General features: G+C 36.8%; 1 protein-coding gene across 1 annotated transcript; it reads left to right on the top strand.

Moving 5' to 3' along the window:
- Positions 1–19,558: 19,558 nt before the first annotated feature.
- Positions 19,559–22,712, top strand: LOC111902780 (WD40 repeat-containing protein HOS15-like). Its single transcript, XM_023898594.2, is given in 11 exon segments — positions 19,559–19,783; positions 20,130–20,275; positions 20,360–20,805; positions 20,937–21,090; positions 21,181–21,400; positions 21,473–21,594; positions 21,710–21,784; positions 21,873–21,926; positions 22,001–22,074; positions 22,158–22,232; positions 22,311–22,712. Coding segments are annotated over 11 exon segments (1,794 nt in total). The 5' UTR covers positions 19,559–19,575; the 3' UTR covers positions 22,531–22,712.
- The last annotated feature ends 3,707 nt before the right edge of the window (positions 22,713–26,419 follow it).

Genomic DNA, 26,419 nt, shown 5'->3' with positions numbered 1-26,419 from the left:
AAGAACGCCGAAATCCGAGTTATAACGAAGAAGTTATGACCCGTCAAAGTTTCACGACAGAACCGACACGATACCGGGAAGCGTGAATAGTGAATTTACGATAGAGCGAGATTTAGCCTTAGTGATCTAAACGAAATTCGTAGAATATGTTAAACTAAGAACATCGATACAAAGAACGCCCAAATCTGACTTCGTATGAAGAAGTTATGATTTTTCGAAGTTTCGGAATAGCAGTGTACAACCCGAAATTCGAATATTAGATCGAGCGGTTTTTAGCCGACACGACCTAAACGAAAATCGAAGATCTCGTTGAGAGTAGCATAACGAGAAAAAGATGGGCGAAAACGGAAATCGGATGAAGAAGTTATGAGGATTTAACGGACCAATCGTGTCCCGGCCCGTTAATAGTATAAAATTTAAAATCGAGCCAAAATTAGCCGACGGAGTCTAAACGAAAGTGGTAGAGTACGTTCCCACCTTCGCGTGGATATAAAGAACGTCAAAAACGGAGTTCGTATGAGAAAGTTACGAATTTTTAAAGTTGAAGCATGGATCTACGAAGTCTGTTGTGAGGTTGATGACGTGGCTGCATCTGGGCCGCCCATCGTTGATGAAGGAACGCGCTTCGGATCTTGACACGTCGCCCTTCGCATACACCCTGCGTCGGAAGTCTGTATGCCCCGCGTACCCTCGCCCTGATCTACTCTGAAGTGGCTAACAGCTGGAAGCTCGCTGGCGCTCTTATCCGATGGCTACGCCCCGCGTAGGTCCGAGGTACGCCCAGCGTACCGAGGCCTCGCAGGGCTATAAAAGGGGGCCGATGGTTCTTCATTTTTCACACCAAAATCACTTCTCTCTCTAACTTCTTTCTCTCTCTACAACCCCAAACCACCCCTAAGCCCTAGATAAAACCCCTAGCACCCTAGGGAAGCCCCGAGGCTCCCGGAGTCCCGAGAAAAAGGAGTTTTTCGGTTTCGAAACGCTGCTCCAATTAAGTCCTGGTTCTCGATAAAATTCGCTGTAAGTGTGTTACGCTTACGAAAATTTTAATATAGCTTTCAAATAATTATAGGAATGTTATTAGGTCCTTAAAATAATTATTTGAGCTATTATTATGAGTTATACCGAGTATTATTAACGCTTAATAATACTCGGACTAATTAATTTGTCGCGGTTATCGTTAAATTAAACCCTAGTGGTATCGTTAAACTAAACCCTAATAATACTCGGACTAATTAATTTGTCGTGGTTATCGTTAAACTAAACCCTAGTGGTATCGATACTAGGTTTTATCAAAGGAATATCATTTTGAGAGTATCGAAGCGCTGTCCGAGTGCTGAGTCACCACCGAATCAGGTGAGTGCATAGTTACTTTCAGCTTACACATAGATATGAAGTATTTTATATAAATTTCGTGCTATGTGTGCATATTATCTGAATACTTGCTATCTATGATTGATGAACATTGTTATACATGTTTTCAATGATTTAAACTGTATATGTATTTTATATCTACGAAAATGTTGGGGTAAAACATGGGTAGATGTAATTGGTGATGTGTGATAAAATGATGAGAGGCCTCGATGTTGATGTTGTTGATTCTGTCATCTAGCGGAGTATGGATGACGACCACGGACTCTTCTAGACAGTCCAGTGGAACACTAGCAGGCTCACAACCTGTAGGTGTTTGTAAACGATGTGTTCACCGGTGTACTCCATCCCCCACATGGTTGCCTTTAGGACATTTATTGCTGAGGAATCCCCTTAGCAGTAGTGTCTGTCCCGATGATGATCCTTAGGCTAGGTCCCTTATGATAGGTGATTAGGGACGTAAAGTGAGGATAACGGGAACGGGTAATCGGGTTATTGTTGATCGATGAAATTAATAAACTTATTTATTGTGGGTTGAAAACCCTATGTGCTCACCAGGCTCTCAAGCCTGACCCACTCAGTTTTATGTATTACAGGTAGTGGCGCTTGAGCATAGATATGATGTTTGGACGAAGGATTACGGATATAGGCCTGTAGATATGAAATAATATAGTAAGGCTTATATTGTACTGTTTATGCTTTTGATCTGTACGAACATGACATCCCGAGTCTTTTAATGAAATACATTTCTACGGAAATGCTTTTGATAAATCTTTATCATATTTTGTTTTGGGACAAATTCCGCAACACTTTCATTTAAAATGTAACTCTGATTTTTAAACAAAGCATAAACAAACCGGTCTTTTCTGGCCGTGATTTTGGGGATGTCACAGTTGGTATCAGAGCATTAGTTTAAGCGAACTAGGAATTTGTAGGATTTCTAGACTTAAACTTAGAATACTAAGCGATGATTGTGAGGTGTGAGCACTAGCTTATTTTAGGAATTGTGCCTAAAATGCTTTTATGTGCTAAATGCTTTATGCATGATATGTTGTTATTTGTTCGGATCTATGGTCTGTTGCCGACCGGATCTGGAAACCTTATGTGTTTAGGATTCTAAACGTATGACTACGATATTATAACTAACATGTAAACGTTTCGGAGTGATAAGGACGATTTAAACGTCTATCCTAAATAAAGATCTAAATTCTCCTTATTCGGTGTATAGATCAAGATGGCAAGGACCCGTAGCGGAAACGTGAATGCGAATGGAGGTAGGAACCAACCCCCAGTGGTTCAGCAAATACCTGTTGTTGAAGAAGTTGCACCTGAGCCAGTTACCATGGCTGGAGTTCAAGCCATGATTCAGGCTATGCTAGCTGAACAAAGGGAAGAAATGAGACGGATGCTCCACGAGAATAGGGACGAACCTACCATACATGTTGAATTGACGGAGCCAGTTCCCGAGCCATCTGAGGAAGGGAACTATAGCCGCCAAGTGAGTCAAGTAGGGACTCAAGGTGAGCAAAGGGATGGCCCAGAAGGGAGAAACAACAAGGATGGGCGGATGTACAAAAATTTCTTGGGTGCGAAACCATCAAGTCTCTCAGGAAGCCCAAAGCCTATTGAGATTATGGACTGGATCTCCGAGATGGAAATGGTGTTTGAGAGTTGCGATTGCAGCGAGAAGCAGAAGACTGTCTTCGCTGTAAGACAATTGAAAACTGGAGTCTTGAGCTGGTGGAAGCTATTGGCAGATACAATGCCACGAGGAGAAGCTCTGAAAATGTCATGGGATGAGTTCTTGGAACAACTGAAGGCGCAGTACTCTTCAGAGATAAACCTGATTGATCTGAACAATGAGTTCCAAAATTTGAAGAAGGGGAGAATGAGCATCGATGACTATGCTGCTGCATTTACGGAAAAGATGAAGTTGTTTCCATACATAGTGCCAACCGAACTTTCCAAAATTGAGAAATTCGCAAACGGACTGCCGGCTGACTTTGGCCCAACAGTCAATATGACAACCACTCTGAAATCAGTTGTTCGAGCAGCTAAGAACTTGGAGACCCAAAAAAAAGGAAAGAGGTCTGGAAAGGGCTGAGGTTGGTGAGAAACGAAAGTTCGATGGATCCTCGAAGTCCAACAAGAAGAGTAGATTCTCGAAGTTTGGTTTGAGAGGAGGAGGATCAGAAGCGAAGTGGTGTGACAAGTGCAAGAAAAAGCACTCTGGGAAGTGTGATGGAAGGGTCACTTGTTACAAATGCGGAAAGCCTGGGCACTATGCCAATGAATGCACCCTTAACCAGAAGGCCTGTTATGGGTGTAATGAAGAAGGGCACATTTTGAAGGACTGCCCGAAGAAGAAGGAGGCAGGAAGACCCAACATACCACCGAAGCCGAAGGCGAGAGCCTTCCAGATGACGCTCGAGGCTGCAAAGGAGGCAGCAGACGTCGCTTCAGGTACCTTTCTTGTAAATGGTTTGCCTGCAAATATACTATTTGATTCCGGGGCCAACTACTCCTTTGTGTCGCATAAATTTGGTGGGAAATTAGCATTGCCTGTAGAAAAACTAGATAATGCCCTGATTGTAGAAGTTGCCAGTGGCAAATTCGTACCTGTTAGTAATCGTATTAGGAACATCGTCATTGACCTAAACGGAAACGAATTCCACGAAGAGCTATTACCCATAGAGTTAAACGGTTTCGACATCGTTTTGGGTATGGATTGGCTTAGCGCCAACGATGCTGAGATTCAATGCTGAAAGAAGATAGTAAGGGTGAACCCACCCGGAAAGGAATCATTTATGGTGTACGGGGACAAACGCAGAGTGAATTTTGGAATCATCTCCCTGATGAAAGCTAGGAAATGTTTGTCCAAAGGATGTGCACCGTACTTGGCATTCGTAATCGATGCTAAGAAAGAAAAGAAAGAGGTGCAGAATATACCGGTTGTGTGTGATTATCCGGAAGTCTTTCCCGAAGATCTTCCCAGATTACCACCTGATAGACAAGTGGAGTTTTGTATAGACTTGTTACCAGGAACGACACCGATAGCAAAAGCACCTTACCGATTAGCACCGACAGAGATGAAGGAGCTCATGACGCAACTTCAGGAGTTGTTGGACAACGGTTTCATTCGACCTATTTCGTCACCCTGGGGAGCTCCGGTGTTATTCGTGAAGAAGGACGGAAGTATGAGAATGTGTATAGACTACCGAGAGCTAAATAAGGCAACGATGAAGAACAAGTATCCATTGCCGAGGATTGATGACCTATTCGATCAGCTGCAAGGTTCGAGCTACTTCTCAAAGATCGATCTTAGGTCAAGATATCATCAGCTGAAGGTGAGAGAGCAGGATATTGAGAAGACTGCATTCAGAACAAGATATGGACATTATGAGTTATTGGTTATGTCATTTGGGCTAACCAATGCTCCTGCAGCATTCATGGATTTAATGAACAGGGTTTGTAAACCATTCCTCGATAAATCCGTAATAGTGTTCATCGACGACATTCTCATCTACTCGAAAAGCCAAGAGGAGCATGGCAAGCATCTACGGGAAGTATTAGAAGTGTTGAAGAAGGAGAAGCTTTTTGCAAAGTTCTCCAAATGCGACTTTTGGATACGGGAAGTCCAATTCTTGGGTCATGTTGTTAACCAAGAGGGAATAATGGTTGACCTCGCAAAGATCGAGGCTGTAATGAAGTGGGAACGTCCGAAGAGTCCCACGGAGATTCGAAGCTTTCTAGGATTAGCCGGATATTATCGACGATTTATCCAAGGCTTTTCTTCGATAGCTGCTCCATTAACAGCTTTGACTCATAAAGGAGCTACGTATACGTGGAGTGAGAAGCACGATGAGGCATTCGAGAAGCTAAAGAAGAAGTTATGTGAAGCACCGATACTTTCTCTACCCGATGGAGTTGAAGACTTTGTGGTTTATAGTGATGCATCTGGAGTCGGGTTGGGTTGTGTTCTGACCCAAAGAGAAAAGGTGATAGCATACGCATCTCGACAATTGAAAGAGCACGAAAAGAACTACCCCACTCATGATCTGGAGTTGGCAGCGGTAGTATTTGCCTTAAAGATATGGAGGCATTACCTTTACGGCACGAAGTGCAAGCTCTTCACTGATCATAAGAGTCTCCAGTATCTCTTTAATCAGAAGGAGTTGAACATGAGGAAACGACGTTGGCTAGAACTTCTCAAGGACTACGACTGTGAGATACTTTACCACCCAGGTAAAGCAAATATTGTTGCTGATGCTCTCAGTCGGAAAGTCAATCTTGAAAGGAAAAGGCCAAGAGCGTTAAGAATTGAAGTCGTCTCGACTATTGTGGAAAGTATCAGGAAAGCTCAAGAAGAAGCTTTAGAGAAGAATGACCGAAAGGAAGAACGTTTGGGAAAAACGTTAGTGTTCGGTACAAACAGTCGAGGACTGAAGGTATTCCAAGATCGAATTTGGGTACCTAAGACAGGAGGAATAAGAGATATTCTGATGGAAGAAGCACACAAGACCATGTACTCAATTCATCCCGGTAGCACTAAAATGTATAGGGACCTAAAACCCTACTACTGGTGGCCAACGATGAAGCTCGATGTTGCGAAGTATGTGGCCAAGTGCGTGACATGTGTGAGGGTTAAGGCACAACATCAAAAACCGTATGGGAGTTTAGAACCTTTACCTGTACCCATGGGTAAATGGGAAGACATCACCATGGATTTTGTGACTAAACTGCCCAGAACGAAGAACGGACACGACATGATTTGGGTAGTCGTGGATCGTTTCACCAAGAGTGCACACTTCATAGCAGCCAACGAGAAGTGGTCTATGGATAAGCTCGCAAATGCTTACGTGAAGGAAATTGTAAGACTTCACGGTGTCCCTCTTACAATTGTATCAGATCGTGATAGTCGCTTCACGTCGAGGTTTTGGAGGAGTCTACAAGAGGAGTTGGGTACAAAGTTGTGTTTGAGTACTGCTTACCATCCGCAAACCGATGGTCAGAGCGAAAGAACAATTCAAACACTGGAAGATATGCTGAGAGCATGTACCCTCGAATTCCAAGGGAATTGGGACGAGCACTTACCTATGGTAGAATTTTCCTACAACAATAGTTTTCACTCGAGCATCAAGATGGCACCTTATCAAGCCTTATATGGACAAAAGTGTCGCACGCCGTCTTGTTGGCTTGAAGCCGGAGAGAAGCAGTTTATGGGCCCCGAGATAGTCCATGAGACTGCTAAGAAGTTGAAGGTGATTAGCGAAAGAATGTTAGCAGCTCAGGATCGTCAGAAGAGCTATGCTGACAAGAAAAGACGACCGATAACCTTCGATGTTGGGGATTCCGTTTTGCTTAAAGTCTCACCGTGGAAGGGACTTATACGATTTGGGAAACGAGGAAAGTTGAGTCCAAGGTTTATTGGACCGTTCAAAGTTCTTCAGAAGATTGGGAACCAAGCTTACAAGCTGGAATTGCCCGAAGAACTCAATGGTATTCATAACACCTTCCATGTGTGTTATTTGAGGAAATTCACAGGAGATGTTCCCGACATAATTCCAATCACAGAGTTAAGGATGGATGAGAATAAGAGGCTGATCGAAGAGCCTGAGGCAATTGTTGACCATAAGACTAAGAAGTTACGACGCAAGATGGTCGACTTAGTGCTAGTCCGATGGAAACATTCGAATGGGCCGAATCTCACTTGGGAAACAGAGGATGACATGATGAGTCGCTATCCACATCTGTTTGCTGATGCATGATTCCGGGACGGAATCATCCTAACGGGGAGAGAATTGTAACGCCCGGGTTTCGGGGGCTAAACATTTTTGTCAATGTAATAGTCTAGGTCAACTCTTGTAACTCTTTTTGAATTAATAAAGATGGAATATTTGAGTATTATGTGAATTATGTGTGTTTATGTGTTTATTATTTAATTATAAATGTATAATTAATAAAGAATAAAAATGAGCGTCAAAATTAAAGTGTGAGATAATCCCGATATATCTACATAAAGTTGTAGAATATGTCTCAAGGTTTCCGTACATATAAAGAACGCCGAAATCCGAGTTATAACGAAGAAGTTATGACCCGTCAAAGTTTCACGACAGAACCGACACGATACCGGGAAGCGTGAATAGTGAATTTACGATATAGCGAGATTTAGCCTTAGTGATCTAAACGAAAGTCGTAGAATATGTTAAACTAAGAACATCGATAAAAAGAACGCCCAAATCTGACTTCGTATGAAGAAGTTACGATTTTTCGAAGTTTCGGAATAGTAGTGTACAGCCCGAAATTCGAATATTAGATCGAGCGGTTTTTAGCCGACACGACCTAAACAGAAATCAAAGATCTCGTTGAGAGTAGCGTAACGAGAAAAATATGGGCGAAAACAGATGTCGAATGAAGAAGTTATGAGGATTTAACGGACCAATCGTGTCCCGACCCGTTAATAATATAAAATTTAAAATCGAGCCAAAATTAGCCGACGGAGTCTAAACGAAAGTGGTAGAGTACGTTCCCACCTTCGCGTGGATATAAAGAACGTCAAAAACGGAGTTCTTATGAGAAAGTTACGAATTTTTAAAGTTGAAGCATGGATCTACGAAGTCTGTTGCGAGGTTGATGACGTGGCTGCATCTGGGCCGCCCATCGCTGATGAAGGAACGTGCTTCGGATCTTGACACGTCGCCCTTCGCATACGCCCCGCGTCCGAAGTCTGTACGCCCCGCGTACCCTCGCCCTGATCTACTCCGAAGTGGCTAACAGCTGGAAGCTCGCTGGCGCTCTTATCCGATGGCTACGCCCCGCGTAGGTCCGAGGTACGCCCAGCGTACCGAGGCCTCGCAGGGCTATAAAAGGGGGCCGATGGTTCTTCATTTTTCACACCAAAATCACTTCTCTCTCTAACTTCTTTCTCTCTCTACAACCCCAAACCACCCCTAAGCCCTAGATAAAACCCCTAGCACCCTAGGGAAGCCCCGAGGCTCCCGGAGTCCCGAGAAAAAGGAGTTTTTCGGTTTCGAAACGCTGCTCCAATTAAGTCCCGGTTCTCGATAAAATTCGCTGTAAGTGTGCTACGCTTACGGAATTTTTAATATAGCTTTCAAATAATTATAGGAATGTTATTAGGTCCTTAAAATAATTATTTGGGCTATTATTATGAGTTATATCGAGTATTATTAACGCTTAATAATACTCGGACTAATTAATTTGTCGCGGTTATCGTTAAACTAAACCCTAGTGGTATCGATACTAGGTTTTATCAAAGGAATATCATTTTGAGAGTATCGAAGCGCTGTCCGAGTGCTGAGTCACCACCGAATCAGGTGAGTGCATAGTTACTTTCAGCTTACACATAGATATGAAGTATTTTATATAAATTCCGTGCTATGTGTGCATATTATCTGAATACTTGCTATCTATGCTGGATGAACATTGTTATACATGTTTTCAATGATTTAAACTGTATATGTATTTTATATCTACGAAAATGTTGGGGTAAAACATGGGTAGATGTAATAGGTGATGTGTGATAAAATGATGAGAGGCCTCGATGTTGATGTTGTTGATTCTGTCATCTAGCGGAGTATGGATGACGACCACGGACTCTTCTAGACAGTCCAGTGGAACACTAGCAGGCTCGCAACCTGTAGGTGTTTGTGAACGATGCGTTCACCAGTGTACTCCATCCCCCACATGGTTGCCTTTAGGACATTTATTGCTGAGGAATCCCCTTAGCAGTAGTGTCTGTCCCGATGATGATCCTTAGGCTAGGTCCCTTATGATAGGTGATTAGGGACGTAAAGTGAGGATAACGGGAACGGGTAATCGGGTTATTATTGATCGATGAAATTAATAAACTTATTTATTGTGGGTTGAAAACCTTATGTGCTCACCAGGCTCCCAAGCCTGACCCACTCAGTTTTATGTATTACAGGTAGTGGCGCTTGAGCATAGATATGATGTTTGGACGAGGGATTACGGATATAGGCCTGTAGATATGAAATAATATAGTAAGGCTTATATTGTACTGTTTATGCTTTTGATCTGTACGAACATGACATCCCGAGTCTTTTAATGAAATACATTTCTACGGAAATGCTTTTGATAAATCTTTATCATATTTTGTTTTGGGACAAATTCCGCAACACTTTCATTTAAAATGTAACTCTGATTTTTAAACAAAGCATAAACAAACCGGTCTTTTCTGGCCGTGATTTTGGGGATGTCACAAATAGACCTAGTACAACCTTGTGCTGACATATGAGTTGAAATAGACTCGGGGGTGAAATAGACCCGATACAGCTTTGAGCTAACATATAAGTTGAAATAGACTCGGGGGTGAAATAAATGCGGTACAGCCTAAGCTTTGTGCTTACGGTTTATGTTTATGGTTTCAGGTACTTCCGGTTCGAAAGGGAAGGGTCCGACGTGATCGCAACGCATCCACCCATGTTTTCACAACTTTATGATTTTGGGATTGTACTCTGATAACTATTTTGCGGCATTACATTTATATTCAGCTTTAACACTTTATTTGGAGGTGGCACCCTGACATTTGGAAGACCAAGATAGCAAGTTGTTACCGAGAAACACACAGTAGCCAGAAGTAGAACCTCTCGTAGAAGGGCAACCAACCCAATCAACATCACAATAAGTAGTAAGATCTGAAGGTGAATGGGAGTATAGCTGAAGTAAGTTGTAGTGCCTCGAACACAATCCAAAACTCTCTTTAGAGCAGCCAAATGAGGTTCCTTAGGATCATGCATAAATAAACATAACTGTTGAACAACAATGACTGGATGGATATCCGAGGAAAATGCAAGGAGTGGTGTGAGGGGAAAGTTTGTGAGGAAAAGGAATATGAGGGTAACATAGGCAACCAAACACTCGTAAATGAGTATAGTTAGGGTTTTGGTTAAAAAGTTTGTGATAAGGGTTATCATTCTTTATAGAAGTGGAGGGAAGGATGTTGAGAATATGAGTGGTAATATGAAGGGCTTCAACCCAATATGTGGGTGGAAGATGGGCGTAGAAAAGAAACATATGAATGGCATTATTGATGGTGCACAATTATCACATTGAAAAGATTGAGCATCACTTTTGAATTGCATTTGAATATATGAACGGAAATTAAGAAACTTAGAGAACACCTCAAATTTATTACGTAAAGGATAAACCCACAAGAAATGGCTAAAATCATCTAGAAAAATAACATAATATTTAATGTCACCGATACTCTCCATGAGGGAGGTCCAAACATCATAATGTATAGCTTGAAAAGGAAATAAAGAAGCAGAAGTAGATAATGAAAAAGGTAGGCGAACATGTTTGCCCAACTGACATGACTGACATAAGCTAGTGTTTTTATGATTCAAACAAGAAATAAAATTATTGGAAGCTAGATGTTTGAAAACTTGATGTCTTGGGCAACCAAATCATTGATGCCAAAGAGAAGGAGAAATAGTTGCAAGAGCTTGCGGAGTGGAGGTGACGAGATAGAGGTCACCTGTGCTATCACACCTAAGGAGCGTTTTTTTGGTGCGGTAATCCTTCATAGAAAAACCAAAAGCATCAAATTCAATACTATAGTTGTTATCACGGGTAAAATGACGAACATAAATTAAATTTTTTATAATATTGGGAGTGATGAGAATGTTTTTGAGAGTGAGAATACGATATGGGTTCGAGTTAGGAAGAATGGAATGACCAAAATTTTGAATAGGGATTTTAGAACCATCACAAACCAAAACATATGAGGGTGAAATGTTTTTTTCACTAATAAAATTAAGTATAGCTTCGTTGGAGTGGAGGTGCGATGTAGCTCCAAAATCTATATACCATCCAGTAGAGTTAAGATCATTTAGGTGCATGGTATTGGACATTTGAGGCACCAATGTAGCTTGATTTGTATTTGAACTCGAGAACCAAGTCCATATAAGTGAGATTGGCTGCTCATGTGTGGTGTTGAAAGTCGCCTGATGGGTTGTTGGAGGAGCTATTCGCATATCAGAATGGGTTGAGGATGATGTTGGTCGTTGTTGCTATTATGAGTATGATGTCAGCAAGGTGTACCATCCGAAACCCTGACTGTGGTGGGGGGGGGGGGGGGAGGGGGCATTAGGCTGATGTCTTTGTGAAAAGAAATTAGTTCCACGACATCCTCGATTGTTAGATCTTCCACCTTAATAATTACGTCCTTCGTTGCGTCCACCACAATAATTATTATTGCCACATATTTAACAAGATTGTTGATTAGCATTTGAATGTTCAGCAAAAAAAAACTGTGGGAGAAGGTGATTTATCAAGATGTGTACTCGAAGTTGCTCTCTGTTGAAGTTGATTCATAGTTCGGTCTTCAAATGTAAGGATTGAACGAGTTTCCAAGAAAGTAGGAAACGGATTTCGATGACATATGATACTTGCAATATGATCAAACCTGAGTGAAGACCATTGACGGTGTAATTTACAAGATTCCTTACGGGGACAGGAGCTTCAATATTCTTGAGCAAGCCATCAAGATTCTTGATCCTAAAGCAGTAGACGATGACTATGGTATCCCCTTTGAGAAATATTACGTAATTCTTGGTCAAGTTGCATGGCTCTTGCATCCTTGTTGTCACGAAACAGGTTTTCCAGGGCCCTCAATAAATCAGCTGCTATTTGGTTCTTCTTGTGTATCGTATGGGTCAAAGATTGAGTCATAATGCCAAAGATCCATATCTTCACAAGGGCATCAACACGAGTCCATTCCTTTTTTTCAGATATGTCAGCAACTTTGTCATCTGGAGGATTGAAATGATCATTAACACCAAAAGCAACATAGTGGCTTTCAAACACATCACACCATGCATCGTATTTCATACATTCCAAATTAAGCCTAAATGGGATGTAAGCTTTGATGTTTATGATACCGTAGGGCTTATAAGAAGAGGAAGGAACAACAGTAGATGTCACCATGATAACGAGAGAGAGAGAGAGAGAGAGAGAGAGAGAAGCAGAACGAGATAAATGAGAGAAGGAAGACTGTCGACGACAAGAAGCCGACGATTAGGGGTGAGGGACGATTTTAGAGTTTTGACTCTGATACCATATAATCAGAATATTTTCCCCCGTAAAACCTCCTCTCATTCAATAATGAATGTATATGGAAAACAATACAATAGGCCACATAGCAATCAGATGAGCCAATACAAACTATGGACAAATACAACGATAATAAAGCCTAACAAATAAATGGTTGAATTATGATATCTAAGTTATATAAAATTTTGTTATATGGTTAATATAAATATCTGTGTGACAGTATGTGAAATATAGAACGGCTCACATAGACTCTTGGTCAACAGTTTGTATTCTATTTGAAACGACTCAAAACAAATTATGTTATTATTCAACATATTTCAACGAACTAGTGTTTGATTTTGATGAAAACTTTAAAAGTTTTCAAGAAAAAATATGAAATAAACAAAATATCTTTCAGGAATAATTTTATTTTAAATAAAAAGCTTCTAATCTAAAAAAAATTTCAAGTAGTTTTTCAAATATTTTTGCTTCTCTGTTTTTTAACTTTTTTTTTGTATGTTTGTACTTTGAAAATATTCCAAGTAGTTTCCTGAAAATTTATACACAAAGAAAATCTATAAATTTAGATTTCAGTTTTTAATAGGGGTAACAATTCTCGATCTAACCTGAAATCCAATACGAACTCAACCCGAAAATAAACATGTTTGGATTGAGATTTCCAACCCACCAACCTGTAAAATATATATGATTTAAAAATATATTTAATATTTATTAATTAATTGGTATTTGATTGTACATTTCACTGTAGCCACTATGAAAAAAATGGAGTTATAGTCATAAATTTTGGGGAAAATGACTCTTGAGGGTAATTAACTTTTGCGTTTGTACTCATTTGGTCCCCTTTTTTTGTATTCAATATATCATCGAACTTGTTGTTGGTGTTTACCATAGCCCTTTTGACCGGCTTTTGACCTGTGATAGCCGGTCAAAGGGTTATGGTGAACACAAACAACAAGTTCGATGGTATATTGAGTACAAAAAAAGGAAAGGGACCAAATGAGAACAAACGCAACAGTTGGTTACCCTCCTAATTCATTTTCCCTTTACTCATTTACAACAAATCCCACATCATCTCCTACTGATATTAATGACTTTATGAGATTCATTCTTGCTTATCTTCAAAACATAACCTACGAAAGGACATTATTCATACATGTACAACTTTGTAATGCACTTGAATATTTATTAGGGGAATCTTGACTAAGCAAGCGTATTTCATGACTACATTTACATTTCCAATCAAATGATTTATCGTATCATTGATTCTAGACAAGTCTACAAACGAGTGGATTCACAAGTGCTGTGATTTTTGAGTTTACTTAGCTTTAAGATCGAACTCATGGGATAAGATACAACATCAATATGTACAATATTATGGTGATGTGTCTACAAAAGCAGCATGATATTGTACAAATTGATGTTGTATCTTATCCCATGAGTTCGATCTTAAAGCTAAATAAACTCAAAAATCACAGCACTTGTGATTCCACTCGTTTGTAGACTTGTCTAGAATCCCTGATACGATAAAGCATTTGATTGCAAATGTAAATGTAGTCATGAAATGCTCCTGCTTAGTCAAGATTCCCCTAATAAATATTCAAGTGCATTACAATGTTGTACATGCATGAATAATGTCCTTTCGTGAGTTATGTTTTGAAGAGAATCAATAATGAATCTCATAGTCATTAATTTCATTAGGAGATGACGTGGGATTTGCTGTAAATGAGTAAAGAGAAAATAAATCAGGAGGGTAACTAACTGTTGCATTTGTTCTCATTTGGTCCCTTTCCTTTTTTTTTTTGTACTCAATATACCATCGAACTTGTTGTTTGTGTTCACCATAACCCTTTGACCGGCTATCACAGGTCAAAAGTCGGTCAAAAGGGCTATGGTAAACACCAATAACAAGTTCGATGGTATATTGAATACAAAAAAAAGAAAAAGGACCAAATGAGTACAAACGCAAAAGTTAATTACCCTCAAGAGTCATTTTCCCTAAATTTTGTATGGATGCATGTTTTAGTAATTTGTCCCTTTCTCACCAACATTGCTTCATATTTACTTATTGTTTTAATATATTTAAATGCTAATTAGTAATTAATTTCAGAAACATATATAATCCATATAAATTTAATATGTGAAAACTTAATTCGAAACTGACTGCAAACCTAGGAACATTATAATACAAGTTATGTGGGTTGTATATGGGTTGATGTTTCCAACACACGAACCTATAACCCACGAACATGGATACATATATGGGTTGGGTCGATGCATTTTTACCCGCCAACTCGAACTTCTTAAAATAAAAATTAGCTTTTGGTAACAGAGTTTCTTGTACTACTAGAAATTGACAAGTAAATTTTCTTAATGTAATTCATCCATAAAAAAAATTCACAATATAATACCTTTTTATTTATTTTTATTTTTTTCATTTGGGTCGATGTATTTTTTTTCATTTGGGTCAAATACCAAGGGCCAAGGGTTGTATAATGAAACTGTCGCGACCAAATGGACCATTTCTCTTAAAATCGAATATAACTATACAAGTATCTTTTATGTCTGCTAATATGGACGGCATATATGCACATCGTTAACGTGTACAAACTGAAAGTTTTGTACTAAAGGATGATATCTGAAAATCTGCTCATCAAATCATTATCATTTGAGATGCACGTACTAAAATAATTGATAAAAAATGTGCCAACTTTGCATTCCAAAAGTAAATAAAGAAAGTGGGACCACAATTGTTGTTACCCACACAATAATCCATCGTTGGGGAGTAACAAGCTTGAGATGCAAGGAGACAACGAGATTGAGGGAAGTCTGTGGACGTTGAGGGAGAGATGCAGACAGTGAATGTGAGCGACAGATAACGAGAGACTGAATAACCTTTACTTTATACTTGGCACAAATCACGATACAATTAACTTATTTTTTTAGTTTTTTAAATTGTTATGCTTGACAAATTAAAAGGTAAATTATAGGTTGTATTTGTGAAAAACTATTGAACGTTTCACCAAATTTATAGATTTCTTTTTTAAATTATTTCAAATATACCAATTGGTAACATGGGATATAGGGGTGTTTGAGTTTGAGTTTGAAAAATGTTTATTGAATTCTTTGTTTCCCAAAAAATCAATAAATTTAGGTTGAGGGAGTGATAGTCATAGAAATGGCATGACAAAGATCATTCACCTCACTCCGGCCAGGGGCGGATTTATAGTAGTGCCCCATGTTATACTGGTAACACCTATTTTTTTATACGCAGAGGAAAAATATTCGATTTTTCGATTTTTTTACCCGTTTTTCATGCACAGACAACACCTACTTCAATTCGGCAACATCTAATATGAATTTTTGCGTCTGCCACTAACTCCCGCGCATTCAATGGGAATGATCAATGGTAAAAAAAATATGGCAAGAAAAAAAATTGAAAATGACAAAAAAGAACGAAAGAAAAAGAGAAAAATTTGGCATGGAGGAGCCGAGTTCTCTTGCTACAATTGTCATGCCATGTATTCACCTTAACAAAAACATGACGCCTAGGATTATACCACACCTCATTACCATTAGCCTTAAAGAGAAATAGAAATGTATTTTAGAAAAGGGATAATGACTTAAAATGGTAATTTATTTTTGGATTTGTACAAATTTAGTCATTGAGGTTTTTTTTAATTTTTATTTTTATTTATTTATTTATTTTTTTGTCCATATTTTCCCATTGAACTTGTTGAACTATTCAAAAAGCATCCTTATGACCTAGTATTAGAGGTATAGCCGGTTTCCGGCGTCTTTGACAACTCTGGCGATGCACTGTTCATCTTCTCCGGCGAAACATTATTTTTCCGGCGACAAGTAAAAACTCATTTTTTTTCCTGAAATCACACACATGAAATTCTGGATTCGTGTTTATCTAATACATATACAGATTTGTAAAACAAGTCCATCCATGACAGATCTAGCAAAACACAAAATCAATGTAATGGTTTTTAATTTCTGATTTTCAGGGGTTGAAATTTCTGATCTAACATACACACACACAAACTTGAATCTGAAGAAGCTCTCAAGAACACGATGAACAAACCTTAATGAACCAAACAAAGATTTGAAGAACATCATGAACAAACTCACCAGAAAAAGCCTAGATTTCGAGTTTATATATGAAGAACCCACCTGAAAGTCGAATTCTTTCCAGATTATGCTCACAAACTCATCCCTTCAGGTAAGTTATTTTTTAGAAATCGATTTTTTTTAAAAAAAAAAACCCACCTGAAACCCTAGAGTTCGAGTTCACTTTCAGATGTGGAAATCGATTTGGTAGTTTTTAAATTCTAACATAGATGAAAATGAATACACATACACACGATGAACACACATACGCATACCTTCGATCTGTTTAAACACGAACTTGAGGTTTTTCATGATGGGTTTTGAGCACAGATCTTGAAAATCGATTTCTGGGTTTGAGTTTGTTCAAGAACTCGTCATACTTTCAAGCTCGATTTGAGTGTGTTCATCTTCAAGGAACTCAAAACACACCAAATAGATTTCTTCTTTGTTCTTGGAATTGATTTCTGGGTTTAAAAACCCCAACTCGACTTAAGGTTGTTCTTGGGTTCGATTTTTGGTCTTCGTGTTTCTGGAAAACACACACAAAACAATAAGTATGGTTTTATGTTTGTGTTGAAGATCGTGTGTGTGTTCATCTAACCTAGTATTCTTGAGTTTGAAGAAACAACTAATATGGGGTTCTTGTGTTCATATGATCTGGGCTTTTTGTGTTTATCTGATTCAAAATGATATTTGAAGAAATAAATTACAAAAAAAGATGTAAATGAAAAATGACTTAAAGGGAGAAAATGAGTTTTCACTTGTAGCCGGAAAAATAATATTTCGCCGAAGAAGATGAACGGAGCATCTCTGGAGTTGTCAGATATGCCGGAAACCGGCTATACTTCCTATAGCAGCAGGTCATAAGGGTATTTTTTAAACGGTTCAACATGTTCATCAATGAGAAAATATGAACAAAAAAAACTCAGTGACTAAATTTGTACAAATCAAAAAATAAGTTACCCTTTTAAGTCATTATCCCTTTTGAAAACAGTTTTTTAGCTTTTTTTTACATCCATCAAAAGGGATTTTTTTAAAGTCACACTCATGACTTTTAAAAAATTGTTTATAACCGTTTCAGCTAAAATGATTATAATACATATATAGGTTAGTTCAAGCAATTTTTTAAAATTGTCGTATAACCGTATACCTTATTGTTAGTACATACGTTAATTCAAACATTTTTTAAAAATTTATTTTTACCACATAAGCTAAAACACACTTTTATAAACGAAAATCAACATTATTTTTCATCTCTAACAATTAGTTTTTCAGCTATTCCAACGAACCTAATAACAATGAAAGAGAACAATCCTACCCATCCATTTTCTTTGTTCTAACTGAATACTTAGGTTTTCTTATTTTCCTTATCCAGAACAACAAACAAAGACATCGTTTTCATCTTTGCAAGTGCCTCAAAAAAGGCATTGGCATTCTTTTTTTTGTCGATTTGGATGTTAAAACCTTTTTCTACTTTTAATACCACCAAACCAAAGAAAGACGTGTTTGATAAAATTGTATCCCAAATTTTTATTTGTTGTTTATTTATTTATTATTATTTTTTGGTTTCAAGCAGATACTGTAAAAATAAAGCCAATTGGATCAAATAGATTAAAGACCCTATTCGTTTTCTATTCTTCGTAAAAAAATAACCAGAATCCATGCTAAATTCTCTTAATATATATATATATATATATATATATATATATATATATATATATATATATATATATATATATATATATATATTTTTTTTTTTGCCGTTTGAAAAAAGAACAACAAAGAAAGATTTCGTGAATGTGGAAACAGAGAAGAAACCAATAGTTAAAGGTAGTTGAGTTGTCAAAGTCAGTTACAATAATATTTAATTTCGGTTGGAAGAAGACTGTTATTCGGTTGAAGTCTAAAATTGGAAGTAGCGAAGCAACATGCTTCAACTTCAAATAGAATAATTATAATAAATTACAAGAATGGTCCTTGTACTTTATCAAAAATCTGAAGCTCAGTTCTACATTTGTCGTTCTTAGATTTTGTATTTCGTGTAGATATTGTCATTGGACTATATAAAATGACCTCAAAATTTGGAGTGAGCTTGAGATTTTGAGTGAAGCAAATGGACCATCTTCGTAACAACATGCAAACTTAAGAACGAAAATGTAATAATTTTAATTTTTGGATTGAACATTTGATTTCATATAAAGCACAACTACTACATTTTGAAATTTACTCAAATAATTTATTGATAAAATAAAAACAATTTAGTGAATATGTTAGAAGTATTATCGTTCCTTTAAAACCCTATAAAGTACAAACTAAAACTTTAATAGAGTCATAATCGTGCCAACATGGTAAGGTTTTTACTTCGATTTTTTTTTTAAAACTTAATTTATTACTTGGTCATATATTATCAATGAATTAAGATATTATTTTTATTGAGGCCGTATATACTAGATAAACAAGTAAACAACGGATTTGCTAGACCAAATTAACGATATTTAAATAAAACCGATTTTTAACAAATTCTAACTTAATTAAACTTTCTTCTAATTACAAACCTTAATAAATAATAATTATTATCATTCTTATAAACAAAAAAGATAATGATAAAATGTTATTTTTAAATATTTAATCGTTGGATTCTTGAGTTTGACAATTCAAATCATTCAATAACCAAAAAGTTGAAAAGATCATACCCCAAAAACCGAAAACCAAAAATATTACTTTTTGGATGATATATATTAAAAAAAAAATAAAAAACATAAAAAACCACCAGAGGGACAAAAACCTAAACTACTCAAAAGTAAAGGGTAATTGTTAGCATTTTCCTTTTCTTGGGGGGTGTATGCATGTACACATGTGGAAAAAGATGGACTCGATTTGAAAAGAATGTCAAATTATTTCTTGCATTGTTCAGTTCAGTTGGTTGCCATCACGGGGTTTCGCCGGTATATTAGAACAGGAAAAGAGGTCCCCGGCGTCACTCCTCACAACTGAATGCTCGCAATTTTTCCGGCATGGTTCATAATCGAAGACGACGAAGCAAGAAACGTTTCTTTCATTCCATTTCTGAAACTGTGGCTACTTTTTAACCCAATTGTCCCTTTTTTTCATCTTCTTTCGTACCAAATTTCCCCAAGAAACATGAGCTCTATCACTGCCGCCGAATTGAATTACATTGTCCACCGTTACCTTACTGAATCAGGTAATTCTCCATGGTTATACACATGCATATACATTTAGATAGACGAAGCACACTCATGTTATGTTCATTCATTCATGCATGGGTTTTTCCGTTTGTCGATGATTACAAGTTGGTTTCGTCTTTTCTTTCTTCTTCTTTGTCGGAAAATCTCTATTCAAACACATTCTTTAGTTTTAGAACATGTAATTTGAAGTTCCGGACATTCGAATTTCAATAATTCATTTCGTTTTGGAATTTTCGATAATGCAGAGTGTTAATTTTGTGTTTTCTTTAAAAGGAATTTTCTAGGGTTTGTAAGTAGTTGATCGACGAAGCATTGATGATGAGTTTCTCATTTTACTCTCAGGTTTTCAACATACAGCCTTCAATTTTGGATTCGAGGCAGCTATTAACAAGTCCACCATTGATGGAACTAAGGTTCCACGTGGAGCCCTCGTTACTATTGTACAGAAAGGGATTCGATATCTTGAAATGGAAGCAAATTTGAACGATGTCAGTATGCTAACTCTTCACCTCTTCTTCTCTTATTTCCTCTTATCGATTGCAATTCTGATCATCTCTTTTCAAGATTGCCAGAATGATACAGAAGTAGATGAAGATTTCTCATTCATCCAACCATTTGATCTCATCACCAAAAATGTCAACCAACTAAGACAAATTGTACAAGAGAGAAGGAAAGGTAAACAAAAGGAGAAAGAAAGCGTGGAGAAAGAGAAAGATGTTAAGGATAAACCAATCAAAAGGAAACTTAGAAAACTGATCATAGATGATGATGATGAAGAAGAAGAAAAAAATGTACAAAACCTGCCAAAAGGTAAGTTTCTTGAATATCTCATTTCAGTTTGAACAAATTAATATCTAATCTTTCTATTTGTAGGACCCACACAACTGGATATTTCTACCTCTTCAACACCTCAAACTCGTGTGAGGATTCTTAAATCAGAGGTTTTGAACTTGAAAGGACACACAGATGGAGTTCTAGACTGTGCTTGGCATCCATCTGGTTCACTTCTTGCATCAGTGTGAGTTGTTACAAATATAGACCAATATTGTACTTTTATTTAAAAATGTAACTATATTGTTATTATAAGTAAAAAATAAAGTACATTTCCATTTCATGCAATTTGATGATCTTTTATTGTTTAATATTTAGGTCTGAAGATTCTACAGGTAGGATTTGGACAATTCCAGAGAGGAGTAATGACAGATATAGTTTACAACATGGGCCTATTAAATCAGTTGAATTAAAGCATTCTAAAGGTAGAACAAAAGAAAAAAACAAAGATGTTACAACACTTCATTGGAATGTAAGTCTTGTAACCATTTCATTACAATCTTTATTATTTTCTTTTTCATTTCTTGAAAATAATATTGTTTTTTTAAAAAAAAAAAAAAAGATGGATGGAACCCTTCTTGCCACTGGTTCCATTGATGGAAAAGCTAGAATTTGGAGTACAAATGGTGAATTAAAGAGGACTTTAATCAAGCATAAAGGACCTGTATATTGTATTAAGTGGAATCAAAAGGGTGATTACCTTGTTACTGGAAGCAAAGATGAAACTGCAATTGTATGGGAAAAGAAAGATTATGGAAGTCAACAATTCAAATTCCATTCAGGTTTTTATTTTATTTATCTAGTGTTGAATTACGTAATTGGCCTTGGCTGACGTGTAATCTGATGTATTATAGGTCCTATTCTTGATGTTGATTGGCGGAATAATTACTCATTTGCGTCGAGCTCAACTGATCACATGATTCATGTTTGCAATATTGGTGAAAATCAGCCTGTTAAAATCTTTTCTGGGCATCAGGTTTGTTATATAATTTTTTTTAAAAAAATGAGATATTGGAATAAGTATTTTTGATGTTTTGATCAACTTTTTTTTTTTTTTTTTTTTTTTTTTTTTTTTTTTTTTTCGGTTTTAGGGTGAAGTTAATTGTGTGAAGTGGGACCCAACAGGTTCACTATTGGCTTCGTGTTCTGATGACACCACTGCAAAGGTTATATATTTGTCAATTTACAACCATTATTCATTTTTTTTCCTGCATTATACTTAAATTGAAATAATAATAATTTATTTTTGTTCAGATTTGGAGTATGAAGCAGGAGAAACACATTCATGATCTAAGATATCATACTAAGGTGATTCATTTTGAGTAATAATTTGTGGTTATTAATCTGAATTTGTTACTAATTAATTGAATGAATATGAACAGGAGATATACTCAGTGAAATGGAGTCCAACTGGGCCAGGCACCATTAATCCGAACAAAAAGCTATTGTTGGCAAGGTACGTATAACAATTAACAAATTATTTATTTACTTAAATTTTTACCATTTATGATTTATTTAAGTAAATTAATTAATTTGCAGTGCATCATTTGACTCGACAATAAATCTATGGGATGTAGAATATGGAAGAACAGTGGTAAACATGAATGGGCACAGGTATTAATTAATTAATTATAGAATTTATGGATATATTAATTAATGTGTTGATTGATTTAAAAATAAAAAATAAAACAGGGATTGTGTGCATACGTTGTCGTTTAGTCCAGATGGGGAGTATTTGGCGAGTGGGTCGATGGATAGGTTTTTGCACATATGGTCGGTAAAAGATGGGAAGATTGTAAAATCGTATAATAGCAACGGGAGTATATTTGAGGTGTGTTGGAACAAAGAAGGTGATAGGATTGCAGCGTGTACAAATAACAACAGTGTTTTTGTTTTGGATTTTAGAAAGTGATATATGATACATGATCCTCATCATCCATGTAAAAATGGCGATAGATAGATATTGTGTAAATGGTTAGTTGTGTTTGTGTACAGACTAACTACATACAGTGTAGACCAAAGTTACAAACTTGTAGTTGTCAATGTTTTGTTGACTTGATCATATGAGGAACAAAGATATATGGTAAAGAAAGGTTTTTGCATGCATTAATCATTTTATTGTGTTTATGTTTTATGGATTCGTTTATATATGTTTGTGCTTTTGTTTGTTAAGGCAGTGGATTGACATAAAAGATTGTAATGTGTTTGGCATATACTCTCTGTCTATATTCAGGAATCAAACAAATGGTTCTATGGTTTTTTATTGGAAAGTATCTCATGTTAGAACCTGTGTATGAAAAGCTGAAAACATAAACAAAATCAATTAAGGAATAAAACAAGGATGTGATTATATCACTATCCATAAGGATAATTAGCCCCTCCTTTACTTATTTAATTTCATGAGTTAATTTTCAAGTTCAACCAACCCATTTTCGAAATAAAAAATAGACTAATAAGAATCTTGAGAAAATCTTTCATTTGTATATCATTATAGACAATCTCATATATATTATTTATGAAATTCAAACATGAATTCTATTTGAATTGAGACCAAGACAAAAAATCGAAAAGGTCCGTGCTTCCTTTGTTGAAATAAAAACAAATGGTTTCCTTAGATAATTTTCTAAGAATCAACTTAGCTAAGTCATCTATTTCTTATATCGGAAAAAAAAAACGATTTGTTTGTTGTTGGGTTGACATGCTAAGACCCTCTCAGAACATCCTTGAATCTAGAAGATGTAGGCAACAATCCTACAATCTTCTCTCATGAACATAACATCATGCATTTTTTTGTGATGAAACAAAAATATGGAAAAGTGAAAATTAAGCCAAAGGACATATTTATGTAGCACTTGTATTCTAATAGTTACAACTCTTCATGAAAATTTGTAATGCTTGGAAACTAATGGTCAAAAATTGTTTTCACAAAATGCTTTAACCGGAAAAAACGATTAACAGAGATTTAACGACCAATTAAAATTCAGACAATTAAAATTCAGACCAAAATTGAAAAACAAAATAGTGCAAATGTATAGTGTTAGTCTTTGTTTAATAATATATAGATATTAGATTGTCAAAAATCCCTAGACCTATCACCTTTTAGTTCCCTCCAAATTATTTTTCAAATATTCAAATGAAATTTAAACTAATAAACCTACCAAAGTTGTCTTCATCCACCAATGTGGGATATATAGTTAAAGCAAAAGCTACAACCACGTATAACTATTTATGTAGTTTGTTTGTTTTTAAATGTTAGGGGTTGTGTTTCTTTATATGACTTGACTAGCTTAATTACTTAGGTCCAGTTTGATAGTTTCTGTCTCAGAAAGTGTTGTCTGGTAAAGTCTGGGAAAGTTTTCTGACTGGGAAAGAAACCATGTTGTTTGATTATACATCTGACTGACTGTGCTGAATGATGAAAAAAAGTAATAATTCAATAAAAAAATAAATTTAAAAAAAGTTATTTAAAAAAATTAATAATCCAATAAAGAAAAAAGAGACGAGGTTTAGTGTATAATTGTCTTTCCAGCCCATTCAGCCAGAAATATATGATTTTGGGGCTTTTTGGGAAAGACATATATTACCGGGAAAGACCCTTTATTTTGTGCAAATCAAACAGTCTTTCCGGTCCATTCAACCAGAAAGATCTGTTTGGATCTGGAAAGATGCGTATCAAACGAGGCCTTAATCATTTAATTTGGACAACTATATATAGTCGTCAAACACTTCTCCCATGACCGCTCATAAATTAGTCTCACAATCCTCTTTATGTGTCTATCTCGGTCCATCCCTAAATCATTAAGGGTACCAATGTCTTGACATTATTACCCAAAAGACCATCACCTCGAGACATTTTGTCTTCTACGAGGACCACTTTAATTTCTCGAACTTCAACTCTCCTCCTACTACCTCTAACTATGACATTCTCAATACATAAGAGAATGACATTCCTCAGTTCAACTTCATCCCATGTCTATAACCCCACTTCTCCTAATTCTTCTATAAATGCTCCTCCTCCACCTCCGCATGCCTCTAGCTCTCACCTCATGACTACGAGGTCTCAGACTGTCTCCCTTAATCCATGTTAAAACCTTAATATATATTTTCTTCCTCTGTGTTATCTCTTATTCCCCGTCCAACTGCTCAAGTTATTTTTGTCCCTCACTCAAAAGCTGCTATGGACACTGAAATGTTGGTTCTCTCATCAAATCATACATGAGATCTAGTTCCCAAACTCACTCACGCCAACATTGTTGGTTGTTGGATTTAGCATCACAAATTCGATAATGATGGGAATATCGAGAGGTACAAGGTTGTCTGATTGCTCAATGCTTCTCTTGGAATCATGTGCTACGTTATGAAGATACCTTCAATCCGGTTTTCAAACTGGATACAATACGTACCGTTCTGAGTATTGATGTTTCTAGGGATTGTCAAATACATCAACTTGATATCAAAAATGTCTTTCTTCATGAAGATCTTACCGATAAGGTGTATATGAAACAACCTCATGTTTATATTGATTCTCACTTTTGTGATTACGTATGTTGGCTATACAAATCCATTTACGTTGTAAACAGGCATCCTCACGCCTAATATCATTGATTTTGCAGTCTATATCTCCTCCATTAGATTCAGAAGCAGTCATTCCGAAAACTCTCTACTCACTAATTACTCTGGAATAGAGACCATTTATTTACGTCTCTATGTTGATATACCATCCGCACTACATCATCACAATCTCTTATCACCATGGTCATCACTCGACTATAAACTTATTTATCCATGACTAATATCGAACCACTTTCCTTCTTCCTTGAAATCTCGTCACTTGGCATGGGAAAAGGACTTTTTCTATCCCAAACTACATTCACCAAAGAAATTATCAAACGTGCTAACATAGACACGTGAAACCCATGCATCACACCTACGAAAACAATACCCAAACCCAAACTTTCCTCTGAATGAAAACATGTTGAGGATCCTACCATTTTTAGGAGTCTTTGAAGGGGCCATGCACTATTTGTAACTTCCCATATCATTGATAAAAAATTTTCACTTGAAAGACCAACAATTTCATTCATTACATGTTTCAAAAACCATCACCAAGTATAATATCAAAACATTAGAGTACAATTATTCAATATGCGGAAAATCATGAGAGGAGGATGTTTTCGAACCAGAAGTACCTGTAACCATAAACATAAATTGTAAGTACAAAGCTTAGTGAGTTACCCAAAGTACCACATACCAATCATACAGCTGGGCTTAACCCTGGGGTGTGTTCCAACCTGATATGCATATATGGGCCCAACCCTGGGACCCCACCATGGGGTATATTTCAACCCTGATCAACACATGTAGGCCCTGTCATGGGTTATATTTCAACCCAATCATACTATAGTGGGCCCTGCCCTGGGTTTATTTCAACCCGAACATGCAAACATATATAAGCCACATAACAACAATCATTCTACGTAACACAATAATGGTTCGACATTAGTGCCTTCGACCCATAGATACAGTGAGAAAACTCACCTCACAGACGGATGAAAAGGTTGAACAATACAATGCTCCAAAAACCAACTCTATCGGTCAACTTTACAAATAACAGTAACCAAAACTCAAACTACAACTCACAATACCCAAAATAACCCTAGGTCAAACTTGGTTAAAATCCAGGTCAAATTAAAGTTAAACGAGTCAACCTAGTTAACTCAATGAGTGCGATATGCATACTCAACTAGACCTGGCAATGAGGCGGGTTTGGAGCGAATCGACCTTAATCCAAACCCTTTTAA

This window comes from Lactuca sativa, chromosome 2 (assembly GCF_002870075.4).
Source record: "Lactuca sativa cultivar Salinas chromosome 2, Lsat_Salinas_v11, whole genome shotgun sequence".
In the NCBI taxonomy this organism is placed as follows: domain Eukaryota; kingdom Viridiplantae; phylum Streptophyta; class Magnoliopsida; order Asterales; family Asteraceae; genus Lactuca; species Lactuca sativa.
This window is presented reverse-complemented; position numbering and strand designations above follow the sequence as displayed.